The sequence below is a fragment of the Colossoma macropomum genome, unplaced genomic scaffold (assembly GCF_904425465.1).
Source record: "Colossoma macropomum unplaced genomic scaffold, Colossoma_macropomum, whole genome shotgun sequence".
Lineage (NCBI taxonomy): Eukaryota > Metazoa > Chordata > Actinopteri > Characiformes > Serrasalmidae > Colossoma > Colossoma macropomum.
This window is the reverse complement of record NW_023494799.1, coordinates 6265603-6279828: the sequence shown is the minus strand read 5'-3', so window position 1 is coordinate 6279828 and position 14226 is coordinate 6265603. Positions and strand designations below refer to the sequence as shown.

At 38.3% G+C, this 14226-nt stretch overlaps 1 protein-coding gene across 2 annotated transcripts in view; it reads left to right on the top strand.

Moving 5' to 3' along the window:
• The first annotated feature begins 2064 nt into the window (after positions 1–2064).
• si:ch1073-396h14.1 (disintegrin and metalloproteinase domain-containing protein 10) overlaps positions 2065–14226 on the top strand; it is a 51586-nt gene continuing 39424 nt past the window's right edge. The window contains exons 1-4 of one of the 2 annotated variants that reach the window (XM_036587104.1): positions 2065–2195; positions 3132–3279; positions 3389–3507; positions 6309–6464. In XM_036587104.1, coding sequence (XP_036442997.1) covers positions 2120–2195; positions 3132–3279; positions 3389–3507; positions 6309–6464 — 499 coding nt within the window. In that variant the 5' untranslated portion in view covers positions 2065–2119. Of the gene's footprint in view, positions 2196–3131; positions 3280–3388; positions 3508–6308; positions 6465–7240; positions 7302–14226 lie in introns of those variants that run through there. The other variant, XM_036587105.1, reaches the window with a different exon arrangement.

Below are 14226 nucleotides of genomic sequence, written 5' to 3'. Positions count from 1 at the left end.
ATCTGACCATCACACCTATATGAGCTTGTTGGACATCTCATTCCAAACTTCATTTTACACCTATTCCTATGGTTATGTTACACCCTTTTCCATGCTTATCTACACCATTTCCATGGTTACGATACACTCATTCCTAAGGTTATGCTCTAAAAAACGGGCTTTAGAATTAAACAGCCTGTTTTTACTGTGTTACTGTCCTTTTAAGACAGATCTATGTAATTGAGCTCTGTTTTGATTGGCTGCTTTTTATTGTGCCTCTTTCAAAAAGCAGTCCTGCCTGAAGCACTACTAATAATAAGCAGTGGGGCTAACCTGCTGTAGGCTCAATGTAGGCTCGGTAAAAAGTATATGTAAACGCACGTGTCTTAATGACGTCAGAAAGCAGCGAATTCAAAACGGGCTGTTTTGGCGCCTAGTGTCCATATATGGACTGGGAAGTGTACAGTATTTTTTGGAACTTGTAACTGTGTTTACATACTACATTATACATTTTATTTGAAAAAAAAAAGTAATTTTTCTTTAATTAAAGGACGGCACAAAATGTAGTCATAATTATTAAAGGCATTATTAGTAGTAGTTAGATTAGTAGTGATGTGGCATCAATTATAGGAATAACATTTTAAACAGCAAACTCGCAACTATTAAAGCAACAAAGCAATTAGCAATTTAACACTAATGCTAGATAGCCCTCCCACAGCCTAGCTGCTAATGCTAGACAGCCCTCCCCCAGCTAGCAAGTTTCTAATAATATGGCATTTTGTCTGGAGGGACGTCCTGCCCCAAAGGTCCAGACAAAATACTTAACCAGATGTACTGCACTCCACACCCTGTCCATAATAGAATATTATTTATATATATATATATATATATATATATATATATATATATATATATATATATATAAACTTATTTTCTTGTACATCTTGATATAAATGCATAGATTACTATGACCAAAAATTAGATCAGCTGACGTTGGAATAAATCACAGGAATGTAGTTGGATGAAATTTCATCATAGCTATTCAGTAAACGTGTTAAGATTAGATTTGTTCAGGAGAAAAAATAGTGATGTAGGGGAGCTACATCATTTCCACATGAATAAAATACACTTTATTGCCAAAAATATGTGGACATGTGACCATCACACCTATATGAGTTTGTTGGACATCTCATTCCAAAGCCATGGGCATTAGTATGGAGTTGCCCCCCTTTGTAGCTATAACAACCTCCACTCTTCGGGGAAGGTCTTCCTCAAATTTTCCACTGTGCCCATTTAGTCAAAAGAGCATTTGTGAGGTCAGGCACTGATGTTGGACGAGAAGGCCTGGCTCTGGTTCTCAGTCTTGTTTGCAGCTGCTCAGCCATGGAAACCCATTTCCAGATGCACAGTTCTCGTGCTGGCATTGCTTTTATAGGCATTTTGGAACTCTGTAGAGAGAGACGCAACAGAGAATAGGCCATTTTACGTGAGGCGTGCAGCAGCCCCACTCTGTGAGTTTGTGTGGTCTGCTGCTTCATGGCTAAATTTCACAAACTGACTTGTGGCATCCTACGCCACTGTCACATTTGAAGTCAACAAGCTCTACTACTAATGTTTATATATGGTGATAGCATGGCGATGTGCTTGATTTTATACACCTGTTTGGAATGGGTATGGCTGAAACACCTGAACTCAATAAGTGTCCACATGATTTTGTCATATCAACACAGTTTTGCCTTTCAACTTGCTTACTTTTGGCAATAACCATCTTGATGTAATATAATTTATTCATGTGTAAATTATGTAAACATTTCAATCAAGTCAATTCAGTACATCAGCTTTTTCAGCACATAGCAGATGAATGGAAATTCCATCGTAGTTGCAAGGACAGAAATAATGACATTTGAGGTCCTGAATTAACTTTTGAAGGCTCCAAATGTTTGATGGTTGGATATATTTGCTTATATAAAGAGCAATAATGATGAAAAGTCATAATTTGTTATTCCAGAACCCTAAAATAAGACCATCCCACCATCTCCTGCAGCACATCAGCATGTCTGAATATGCCTGTGTGTGGTTCAGGAGGCTTGGGAAGATAGATGCATTCCTTTCTATAGCATTCACAAGTAAGACAGTCAACATGGCAGCCAAGGCTCTGGAAGCTCTGATGATTTGCCTGATGATAGCTTATCTGATTGTAAAGGGACACTGTGCAGGTAAGATCATTGATCTTCTTCCACACATTCCACATACGATTTTGGTTTTAGGGTCTGTTGGCTGTGGGACAGGGTGTTTAGGAGGAGAACTTGGAGGTCGTCCTTTGGCCTCGACTGAAACTGGAGCAGCTAGCGTAAAATGACCTGCCTGAACATGCCCAGGATAACTTGTATTTGGCCTACTCTAGTTTATGCATTGTTCTCTGTATATAGGAGGACTACACAATAAATCCAGTGTTTCTAGTGTATTTGTACTGCTGTATTGCTACAGTTACAGTCTCTACTATTTTGGGAAGGCTTTACAGTAGATGTTGGAACATTGCTGTGAGGAATTAATTACATTTAGCATTCAATGAGAGCATTACTGAGGTCGAGTACTGATGTTGGATGATTAGCTCTGGCATTCTAACTCATCCCAAAGGTACTGGATGAAGTTCCATCTCTCCAGTGAATGAAATGCTGTTCCACAGCCCACTGCCCTCTACACACACTTGGTAATGGCCATGGTAACCTTAGGCTTATGTGCAGCTGCTCCAAAATGCCCCATTCTTTTGGTCAATGCTGTTATATGAAGATTATACAAGCTATGTGAATGCCTGTGTTAGAAATTGGTGCATCTTAAATTTAAATGTTGAGCAATTTTCTGCATAATTTACTATTTATTTGTTTATCATATTGGGAAAAAAATTAAACATAACATTTAAAATTTGACTTTGCAAAAAGTAACTGTGCGTTAAATTTGACCAGAGGTGCCCAGACTTTTGCATACGGCTGTATATTGCAATATGTAACAATATATACTGGAACCAAGAAGCTGGAACAGCCCAAACAAGCTATATTTAGACAGATGCTGTGACGAATTTTTATTCAGCGTTTCCAGAGTTTCAACACATTGTCAGCTGCTCAAAACAAATAATTTTTTCCCAACTATTCTAGAGGATCTGGAGGACATCCGGAAGTTCATAAAGTACTATGAGCGCCTCTCTTATGACAAAAATGCCATACTACAGCAGCATCAGAGAGTGAAACGGCATCTCCAGCCCCAAAAACAGGTGCTGCAGTTGGACTTTGAAGCTTTTCACAGGTGCTTTTCCATCACCCCCTTCAGACAATGAAGTGTGTCCATAAGATAAACTACTGTTGACGAATGTTAATGTATAAATGTTTAAAAGTACAGTGCTGCTTTATCATAGGGCTTTCCATTTACGACTGAAGCAAGACTTTGGTGGATTTACAGATGATTTCAAGGTCCACTCTGGAAATGAGTCATGGACAGGAGATCTCTCTCACATTTACTCAGGAGCGCTGGAAGGTAACGCTAAAATTCCCACTCTATTCACAATGAATGATAACTTCTAATAAAGTTTTAAAGTAATGAAGTTATAAAATCAACAGACATAATTCTGCTTTGATGCTCATTTATAATGATAAAATACTGCAACTTCATATCATCTTATATCATATTTGAGCATTGTTTAGTAGCTGAGTAATGCCATAACATTTCATAACTGAATATTGTAGGGCCATCCTACAACAGCTTACCCTTACTGAGTCACTGACTGACTGACTGACATCCTTTGTTAAATTGTGCATGGACAAATGTCACTCGAGAAAAAACAGCAGATAGCGCTACATCGAATTAAATGAGGTCTTACAAAAACAACAAAAGCTCTTCCTCCAACAGGTACTGTACATCCATTTGAGCCGAGTTGTTTCTGACTTGCAAATTCTTACCTTACTATGTTATTTAGCAATATTTCACTCTTTCTGGTGAGGATAAAGTCATCATGCACAAGTACATGACCACTAGCGCCCCTGAATATAAGCTGGAATAGTATTTTCATGTGTTGACTGTTATTTTTAGAAGTATCTTTTTGTAGATAGTTTGTCAATGTAACATTAGCTAGCCATAATGCTAGTATTATTAGCATGTATGCTAGCAACTAGATAACGAGTGGGTTTTGCTCATATTTTTCTACTCTAAAGAGAAAATGTAAAAGTTGACTGTATTACCTTGTAGTTCTGGGTTACTACTTCGTTAGAAATGATGGTAGCATCTGACAGAGTCTGTTATCATGCTAATAGCTAACAGTCCTAAAATCTGCTACTGTGCAAATTTTAGAACTTAATACAGAACTAGCTAAATATGTTTCATGGATTAATTCATGAAACAGCAGTAAAAACAGCAAGTAAACATAAGAAATCAATCAAATTATTAAACAAATCCACAAGATGGTAAATTTATTTTACAATTCATGAAATGGGATGGAGATAGCATAGTGGATAACTTCCTACTAGGAAAGAGTTTTTTGGTCCTAAAATCTGATTGGCTGAGATGCGTTGGAAGCCATTGTAAAGTACACCATATATGCACAGCTATAGATGACTAGTCGTGCGTCATTCTGTAGTCCTCGTTATGCCCATATTAGGAACTCCGGGTCTGAGCTCCATTTCTCTATGGCCAGAATGAATAGGGCTTTCAGAAAATCGTCTCTATCGCCCCCTGTGTTAAATATAAATGTTCAGAACCCGATACGCTTTGTCCTGTGAACATTCTTCTCCCGAATATTGCTGGATCCTCCAAATTACCAGGTCGTTAAAGAGCCTTAATACTAATATTGTTACATGCGAGCTAAAGCTACTGCGCATCAATTTGATGTCACTAAGCTACACGAAACTAAGGCGGGCTGTGGTGGTGCTCTCAGAGACCTTGTAGAGAGTTGTTCATAATTCATAATTGTTCATATCTGTTCATAATTGTTCATAAACCAGCTCTGGTGCTCCGAAGAGCTTTGCTATCTTATCGAAATGTTCTACCGTAGCGCATAATTACAGGTATACCCGTAAATAAAACCTCTAGGTGGTATATTTTGATATATTTTGGGCTAAAACTCCTTATCAAAAGTACTACCCGTGTTAAAACTACGAGGCTGAATGTAGCTTCTTTTTTCGCAGCTTCTTGTTTGAATGTTCCCGTTCCACCTTAAACAGCGCAGCAGCTGTGACTAGCTATCACAAACATTAGCAAACGAGACAAAATACTGACCTGTCGGTTCTGTGAAACAGCAAAAATAAGTTAATGTTAATCAGCTGTTAAGCGGAAATAGAGAAACCTCGTCACATCATGCCTTTCAACCCTCCATGAAGCTGAGGTCAGCTGCTTTTCCGCCGGCTGCTTGTTCGAATTTCCCCGTTCCACCTTAAATGGCGCAGCAGTTCAGAACGCGGCTGCTGCACCATTTAAGGTGGAACGGGAAAAGTCAAACAAAAAGCTGACGAATATCCTGAGAAAATGTCCTTAGAAAAATGTTACCAGCATTAAAATAATAATTAGGATATTCTGAGAGCCGAAATCATCTGATCAGGGGGTCAGCAGTGATATTAAGATGAGTCTGTACTGGATTAGCCTGAGTGCACGTATGTTTGTAGATCTTTTCAAATAATAATAATTGTCATAATAATTGAATATTGTTTTTGTTGATTATTATTAATATATTTTTTTTAAATTGTGTATTTTATCATGTTTTACGTTGTCAGCTTCACATCGCACCTAAGAACACCCTTCTCTGTGATAAAATCGCAGTAGCATGGCCTCAGTGACTTGCTGCTTTATTTTAGGCAAGAATGCCACCGTTTTCACAATAAGAGTGCCCTGTAATTCGACAGTTTTAAGAAAGGTGATTAGATTTTTTCTCAAACATTCTGTCTATTTATATTTATTAGTAGTAGTTGTAGAAAATAATGATAATAATAATAATAATAACAACAAGAACAACAAATTCTGTTATTCTGCATTGTAGACACATGTAACAAATGCCATGCGGCTGATGGCGATCTAGCAAAATTGGCTTTCCTAGTCATGTTAATTGAACACACACACACACACACACAAACACACACTCACACACACACACACACACACACACACAGCTTTCACAATTTAATATTGCCATAACATTTCTTAATTGAATGGCGATTCATAGTTGCATATTACCATAACATTTCATAATCAAGTCTTGTCTGTCAGTTATAGTTACTAATCATTATTTATTTGAAACTGATTTGATTTATGTTTCCAATATGAGCAAAACTCTGTTCTGCTCCAACTCTTAGATGAGAGCGGCTCTTCATGCCAGGGTTCCATCCTCGATGGCCAGTTTGAAGGCTCCATCCAAACCTCCAATGGCACCTTCTATGTGGAGTCCATGCACAAATACACCAACAAACAGTCTGATCACCACTCCATCATCTATCATGAGGACGATGTTGGTGAGCGATGAGTATTTATTTCTTCATTCTTAAACACTGGAGAAACAGGGGTTTTTATACACACATGGTCCTGCTGGAATGTTATGCCAACATTACAAACAGTCTCACTGAGAGAATCAGAGAAATTCCTGCTCAAGCAATAAATAAGTTGAGATCTGTTCAGAGCAAGCGGGTCAGATGTCTTCATAGCCTAGAGGGAATTTTTGTGAATACATTTTCATTGTTTTATAAAATAAGGAATTCATGAAACATAAAGTAAAGTGTACAAAGTGTCTGCTGACCAGTGAAAAGAGAAAAACATCTTGTATAGGCAACACACTTCTACACATTTTAATGCACAATTACTGTTTATTTGCTGAATTTAGCATATTGGAAAAAAATGATATGCAAAATGCTGCCTGTGCGAAAGTTATGGCACATTTTATCTCTTAGGTTTAATGTTTTTCCAATGTTAAACTCAGCAAATAAATAGAAACTGCATAAAAATTTGCAGGAAAATGTGTGTTAACTTATTTTCACTTAGAAAATTAACAAAACGTGCAATTTGACTGGAGGTATTCAAACTTTTGTATACCTTTTTATGTTTTGATTGGAATTTGATAATATATACGTAACATATTATTATTAGATGCAGGTACTTGTATACCATTATAATATAGGTACTTGCATATATGTAACACTGCACTCATGGGACATATAACACCATGTCCTGACATTGTATAAAAACAAATGCATCTGTGTATGTTTTGATGCTCGCGTGTCTGTGTTTATATCAGCGACCCTCGACCCTGTGGACTCTGTATGATTGTATAGCTGAAGGTAAACAGTTGCTGAGAGGTGAGTGTATACGTGTGTGAGTGTGTATGTGTGCACCCACAGACGGTCATGTGATCGCAGTCACACCACCATGCGGCCGTGAAAGTTACCCTGGGGCATTTCCCATGCTTACAGAACCCATGTTACTTATTCATACACTTTTACAAGGGTTCTTCAAGGGTTCTTTAGTAAAGACAGTGGTTTTACATAAAACCATGAGCACTTAAAGAACCATTTGCATGCTTAAATTGTCGCATGGTGAAACGGTTCTTCAGATTGAATAAGGATGTGTTGTATATGGTTCTGTATAGATTTTTTTTTTGAAAATGGTTGTATATCGCACCAAAATGGTTCTTCTATTGTTACAAGCTTGACATCATAACTATAGAAGAACCATTCTGGTGCTATATGGGACCATTTAAAAAAAGTTCCCATTTACCATTTTCAACACATTCGCTGTCAATCTGAAGAACCATTTTACCATGAAAAGAATGATTGTTTTTACTAAAGAACCCTTGAAGAACCATCCTTTTAAGAGTGTACATTACCTAGAGCTCCTGATTAAGCCCATATTAGCTGCTTCTGGTCATCAAATCTTGTTAGCTTCTTAGCTTTCGCACAGACTTTTTGTTGCACATTGTTTTAAGATGCTACAAAGGGGACTGATATCATTTCTGTGAGAGAATTGCTGTATATACATAAAATAACTAAAGAGTTTAAAAGCATGTTGCATCAACAAGTCTTAAACAAGTTTAAAAGTTTCACTGTTAAACCTGTTTCACAAAAACCTGTATCAAAAATAAATAAAAAAATAAATTCAAATTTACTCTCACCTTAAAAGCCTTAACCCTTTACACAACCTAAGAATAGCTCAACCAGTTTGCATTGAAGTCCCTGTAGTTACTGAATAATAAGCCTTAGTATGTAATAAGGCTGGGATTTTAAGGGGTTAAATTTACCAGTCTAGCTCTCTTAGCCTCATAACTAGCACCGTTCTTTGTCATGCACAGTGAATGAGGATATTGAAAACACATGATGCTGCTATCTACTGATGTCCTTGAACTGAATTGCCTGCTTGTTTGAATGTATCCTTCACTCACATGTGGGAGAAAAAAATCCCTGGGTAGAAAACAGGCTGGGTTCCGTTCCGTCTGGAAGTAACAGAGCTCGATGGCGCGGCTGCTGCTGGGATTCGATTAGGTTTCACACTCGACTGCCTCATGGAAACGTCCAATCAGCACATTCATGGCCTGCGCCAAATTCTCAACAAGGATGGACGCAAATTCTAAAAATATTTCTGCTGCCCGCTACTTGCCACACACAGTTCACAGTTGTCTCAGTGTGTGTTGTATGATAACAAGCTTAATCGCATTATAAATGTTTACAGCATTCTGCATTGCTTTATATGTTTGAAAGTGATCCTGCTGATTCCATCTAGGCTTAATGCTCAAAGTAGCCAAGAAAAGCAAACAATAATCATGACAGTCTAAAGCCCAGTGCACACCGAGCCAACATTCCCCAACAAACACTCACTTTCTGATGTTGGCAGTTGGATTTACATTGTTAAGAGCTAACAAGCTAACATTCTAGAGCACTGTGATTGGAGGACAACATTCTAGAGCAATGGAAGAAAATGTTAGAGAACACTTATGCTCATCTAGAAACTGTTCTAAGCCAATATGAATTGAGACAACATTCTAGCACAATTTGAATGGAGGATAACGTTCTAGAACAGTGCCAGTGGGAGAAACTGTTCTAGATCTTACATACTGTCTATACTTTTCTAGACCATTTCATGGTCTAGAAATGCTGTAGATTAATGCGAGTGGGAAGAACATTCTAGAAAAGTGTGATTGGAGGAGAACATTCTAGAGCAATGCCAGTGGGAGAAACTGGTTAGATCTTACATACTGTCTATACTTTTCTAGACCATGAAATGGTCTAGAAATGCTGTAGATTAATATGAATGGGAAGAACATTCTAGAAAAATGTGTTTGGAGGAGAACATTCTGGAGCAATTAAAAAAATGTTCTAGAACATTTCGTGCTGGTCCAGAAAATGCTCTAGACCAGTATGAATTGAGAGAACATTCTAGAACAATTTGAATGGAGGAGAACGTTCTAGAACAGTGCCAGTGGGAGAAACTGTTCTAGACCATACATACTGTCTATACCTTTCTAGACCATATAAATGCTCTAGATTAATATGAATGGGAAGAGCATTCTAGAAAAGTGTAAACAGAGGAGAGCATTCTACAATGGCGCAAATGGGAGAGAACACAGGGGTGCTCAGACTTTTTGTCTTAAAGGGTCAATGTGCAATTCACACTATATGTTCTTACAAAAATGCAATTTTAAAGGAAAACAAGAATTTATTAAGATATATATAATATGAAAAAGATGTTACTCCTCTCATTGGGTGAGGGGTGGGGTTAGGGTAACTTTCTAGTGGGCTAAATCAAATGTCCTCACAAGCCAACTGTTCTAGAGGCTCCCAATAAGTGGTAAACCATGACCATTAAAGCCAGAACATCAGTCCCAGCTAGCACTCCTATGGGATTCTTAGCACTAACACCAATGCACATGAATATTCTTCAAAGATTAAACACAGCCACTTCAAGTTTGTAAAAGACATTCATTGTTTTATCTGAAGCTTGTAACAGATATTACAATATATTTTACCTTGTAGCAGTTTCACAGTGACTCAGTCAGTGACATATCTAGAACTTCCAGACAGCCTAGAATGACTTTTTCCTCACAAAATTGGTCTCGAGCATTGGAATTCAAAACACGATTTGTTAATTCTTCTGACACTTCCTAATTATGATAGTCAGACTCGTTAGTCCTTCTGTTCAGCTTCTGAAGGCCTAACCAATGGCAGTATCTACTAAGATATCATGAGGGGAAAAATTGTCCTGAATTTTCTGTTGGCAGTTTCAAGAATTTTTTTTGTTTCAAACCAAACTTAACAAAAAAATAGAAATTTGCTACAATACTTGCAGAGTTTAAATGCATGATGATTATATTACACAAAATCAAACTAAAAATTGTTTCTTTTACACAGAACTCATTTGAACTTCTCTGAAGGGTCACTAACTGCTGAGCACCACCAAAGTCTGTACACCAATTTTATGTGAAATGGGAGCGTTGTTCAAATACAGCTTGGCCTCTTCTAGCTGACTAAACAACTGCAGTAATGATAAGAATTTACAACCATGAGTCAGGCTTTCTTCTGTTGTGCATGCTTGTCTAAGTTGCTTCACGCACCAAGAAACTGCTCTCTAATTAGTTAGTGCCTCTGGTCGTCTATTGTAATGAATAGTTTCCTCTTCCATTTATTCATAATTTCTTGCATTCTTTCATGAAATACCTTACTTATTGTTTCTTACACTACATGTCCAAAACTATCCAGACAGCGTTTCTAATTAGTGAATTCTGATACTTAAGGGGTCACCTATTGCAGAGCCACTGCTTGTATAATCTCTATAGAAAAGCACTGACCAATAGAATGAGATGCTCTGGAGCAGCTGCACATGAGCCACCATGGTCAGTGACAGCTAGAGGGGTATAAAGCCCCTCAGCATCATCTGTGCAGCAGTGGAACTGCGTTCTCTGGAGTGATGGATCTCCATTGAAGAACTTAAGGATGAGTCGGAGTGCCAGAACTAATCATCCAACATCAGTACCTGACCTTAATTCTCCTGTGGCTACAATCACACGCTCACAGCAATGTTCCAACATCTAGAAAATAAAAATAATGTGTGCAGGGGTCCTTTTGGAGTACGTTGCCTTGAGGCAACATAGTGCAACAATGGGAAGACATATAGAATATGATATATAGAGCTGTGTTCCCTGAAGTGGTGAGACCTGGCTTGTGACTGGCTAAATCCATTCCACTGTTGCTTCTAGGCAACAAACATTTCTGCAAATTCTCATAACAGCAAAAAAATGATACTGAATGTCAAAAATGAGATTTAAATGTGCCCACTGAAAGATAGTATGACCAAGTACATGCTTTTTATTGACTCTTCCCTTCCCATACCATTGTCTTTAAATATGTATAATGTTATTGTAAAGTGAGGAAAATAAGTTTGTTGCCCTGAGGCAACATCGTACAATAGAGGGTTAATACCCTTCATTCCAGAAATAATGCTGGATACATTTGGACACATAATGTATATTTCTTTTTCTTGTTGCATCACAGGACTGTATTTCAGTTCTTTTTTCTGCTCCTCTTGGGAAGCAGCTGTACTGTTTTGAAAGCTGACGTCCATCTTTCCTAACTGCTCATGAACTCTCAGCTAAGCTTGTGTGGTATTACATTTAACTACATAATGCGCCATGGGTGAATGAAGGGCCAGTAAAATGTGTGTGTTCGATGGAGCTGGACCTAATATCAAATCAGATTTCTCAATTTTCAGTTATTCAAATGAGATCCTAACAGCTTTGATGTGTTTAGGTGCAACGTTTCGCCAAAACAATGCACTCAAATGCTTTGAATTTTAGGGTATTTCTTACTAACCGTTAGTTTTTTTAAAGGAAAGAAGTACATGATTGGTTTTAATTTCCGCTGCTGGCCTGTGCAGACTGTTTAGAGATTAGTCAAGCCAAACTTTGATTATTTGCCTTGGTCTCCACATGCATGAGTACTTGAAAGAAAAGCATACGCGTAGGCATGCGGCTTTAATCCCCAGTCTGGAAGTAATTTTGTGAATGGGTCAATGGCCGATTTTAACCCTCGTCCTCCTCGCACGCTCTGTCACAGGTCCAGGACAAGCTTCATGAGGCCGGCTTGCTCAGATTATTGTGAGTAAACTGTTACGCCTATCAGTTACGATGGTGGGGTTCCTATTGGCTCGCTGCCGTACGCCAGGATGGTGTGATCCAGTCAAACTGCCCGTCTCTATAAACTGTCTGCTGCAAAAGGAACATCATGACATTGCACTTCTGCCAACTTGAGGCCTTTCGTGCCATTTATCTTTAACCACATTGCTATAGAGGAGAACCATCTGACTGCTGCAGTGCATTAGGAAGGTTTTATGTAACCCAACCTACAGCACGTAGGAATGTGCTCAGCTCTGAAAACTTTGTATGCTCTTACTGTTGTAACACAAACACATATTTGATAGTACAGGAGCAAGATTAGTAATATTTTATGCAGACTACGCATCTCTTAAAAAAGATGGTTCTTCAAGGGTTCTTTAGTAAAGACAGTGCTTCTATATAGAACCATTCACACTCAAAGAACCATTTTCATGATTAAATTGTTCTTTGCATGTGAAGTTGTTCTTCAGGTTGACGCAGAATGTGTTGTATGTGGTTCTATGTAGAACCTTTTTGAAACAGTAGAAGAACATTTTTGGTGCTATATAGAATGCTTTTCAAAAAGATTCTGTATAGAGCCACATTCTATGTTAGTCATTTTCTTGATTAAAGGGTTCTTTGCATGTTCATAGTTCTGTATAGGGCCATTGTCTTTACTAAAGAACCCTTGAAGAGTCGTATTTTTTAGAGAGTGTGGGGTTAATTGTAACAAGTTGTTAAAGGATCTAGTTGTAGGAGCCACTAAGTATAAATTAATGCAAAGCACAATCAATTATAATATGGTTCTATGTTGTTTGAACCAGACAAGCTTTTCAACCTAAATGCATGAACATACATTCATCAAAATAAATATAATTAGTGAAAATACAACGTGAAACAAGTGTTCAGACAGTTTTGATTTTACCATAGTTGACATTAACAGCTTTAAGATGTCTATAGTAAGAATTAATGCCAGCTTTGTGCAGGATTTTGTTCCGCTCCTCTTGGCAAATCGTCTCTAATTCCCCAAGTTTACGAGGATCCTCCTTATTTTTCAATGGGATTCAAATCAGGAGATTGGCCAGGACATGCAAGCACCTGCACCCTTTTTTAGAAACCAGTCTTGAGTTCCTTTGGCTGCATGTTTGGGGTTGTCATGTTGAAGCATCCATCTTCTCCCATTTCTTGGCTGATGGGATTAAATTCTCCTTTAATATCTCTTGATGCATTACTCCATTCATGTTTCCTTCAGTAACGTGTAATGACCCAGTACCGTTCCCAGAAAAGCAGCTCCATATCATGATGCCCTACCCTTTGTACTTCACTGTGGGTGTTCTTGGTGATACATGCAACACTTCTTTCTCTAAGACTTTTTTTTGGCCTGACTTACATTGTTCCAAAGGTTTTTGTCTAAATTTTTGATGTGCATCTCTGTGCATCTTTTGCGTGGGGTAGAACAGAGATGATTGTGGTGCAGTTTGTTGCTTATTGTTTCCTGCTGCTTTCAGGTCAACCTGCAACTTTTTCCCAGAGACTGCTGGCATCTTTCTTACCTTCCTTCTTATTATTGTGAGAGAAATCTTGCATGACACACTTGTCTATGAACTCTCATGAACTGTCCATATTATGTTGCATATTATTGAACCAATTGCAGGCACAGTGGGTAGCACTGTCACCTCATAGCAAGAAGGACCTGGGTTCGATTCCCTGGCTGGGTGAGTCCTTTCTGGGTGGAGTTTGCGTGTTCTCCCTGTCTCTGCATGGGTTTCCTACCACAGTCCAAAGACATGCAGCCAGGTGTTTCAGAGATGCTAAGTCGCCTCTAGATGTGAATGTATGTGTCCAGTGAGCACTGAAATAGGCTCCAGCACCCCCCCAGTGACCCAGGAGGATAAGCGGCCTAGGTAATGTGTGTGAACCAATTGGGATGTTTAAAGTCTTTGCTATGGCTCTGTAGCTTTTTCCATTCAAGTGCTGTTTAATAATGTTGTCCCGGAGAACCTGAGGGAGCTCCTTCACCTTCACCATGGTTGCTACTTGTGTTAAATCTTTCTAACCTATGTCTTTTATAATGACACTAGATATAGTTTGCCTGAGAACATTTTAATTTTGCAGCATTAAGACATAGACCCTTTATTAACTCC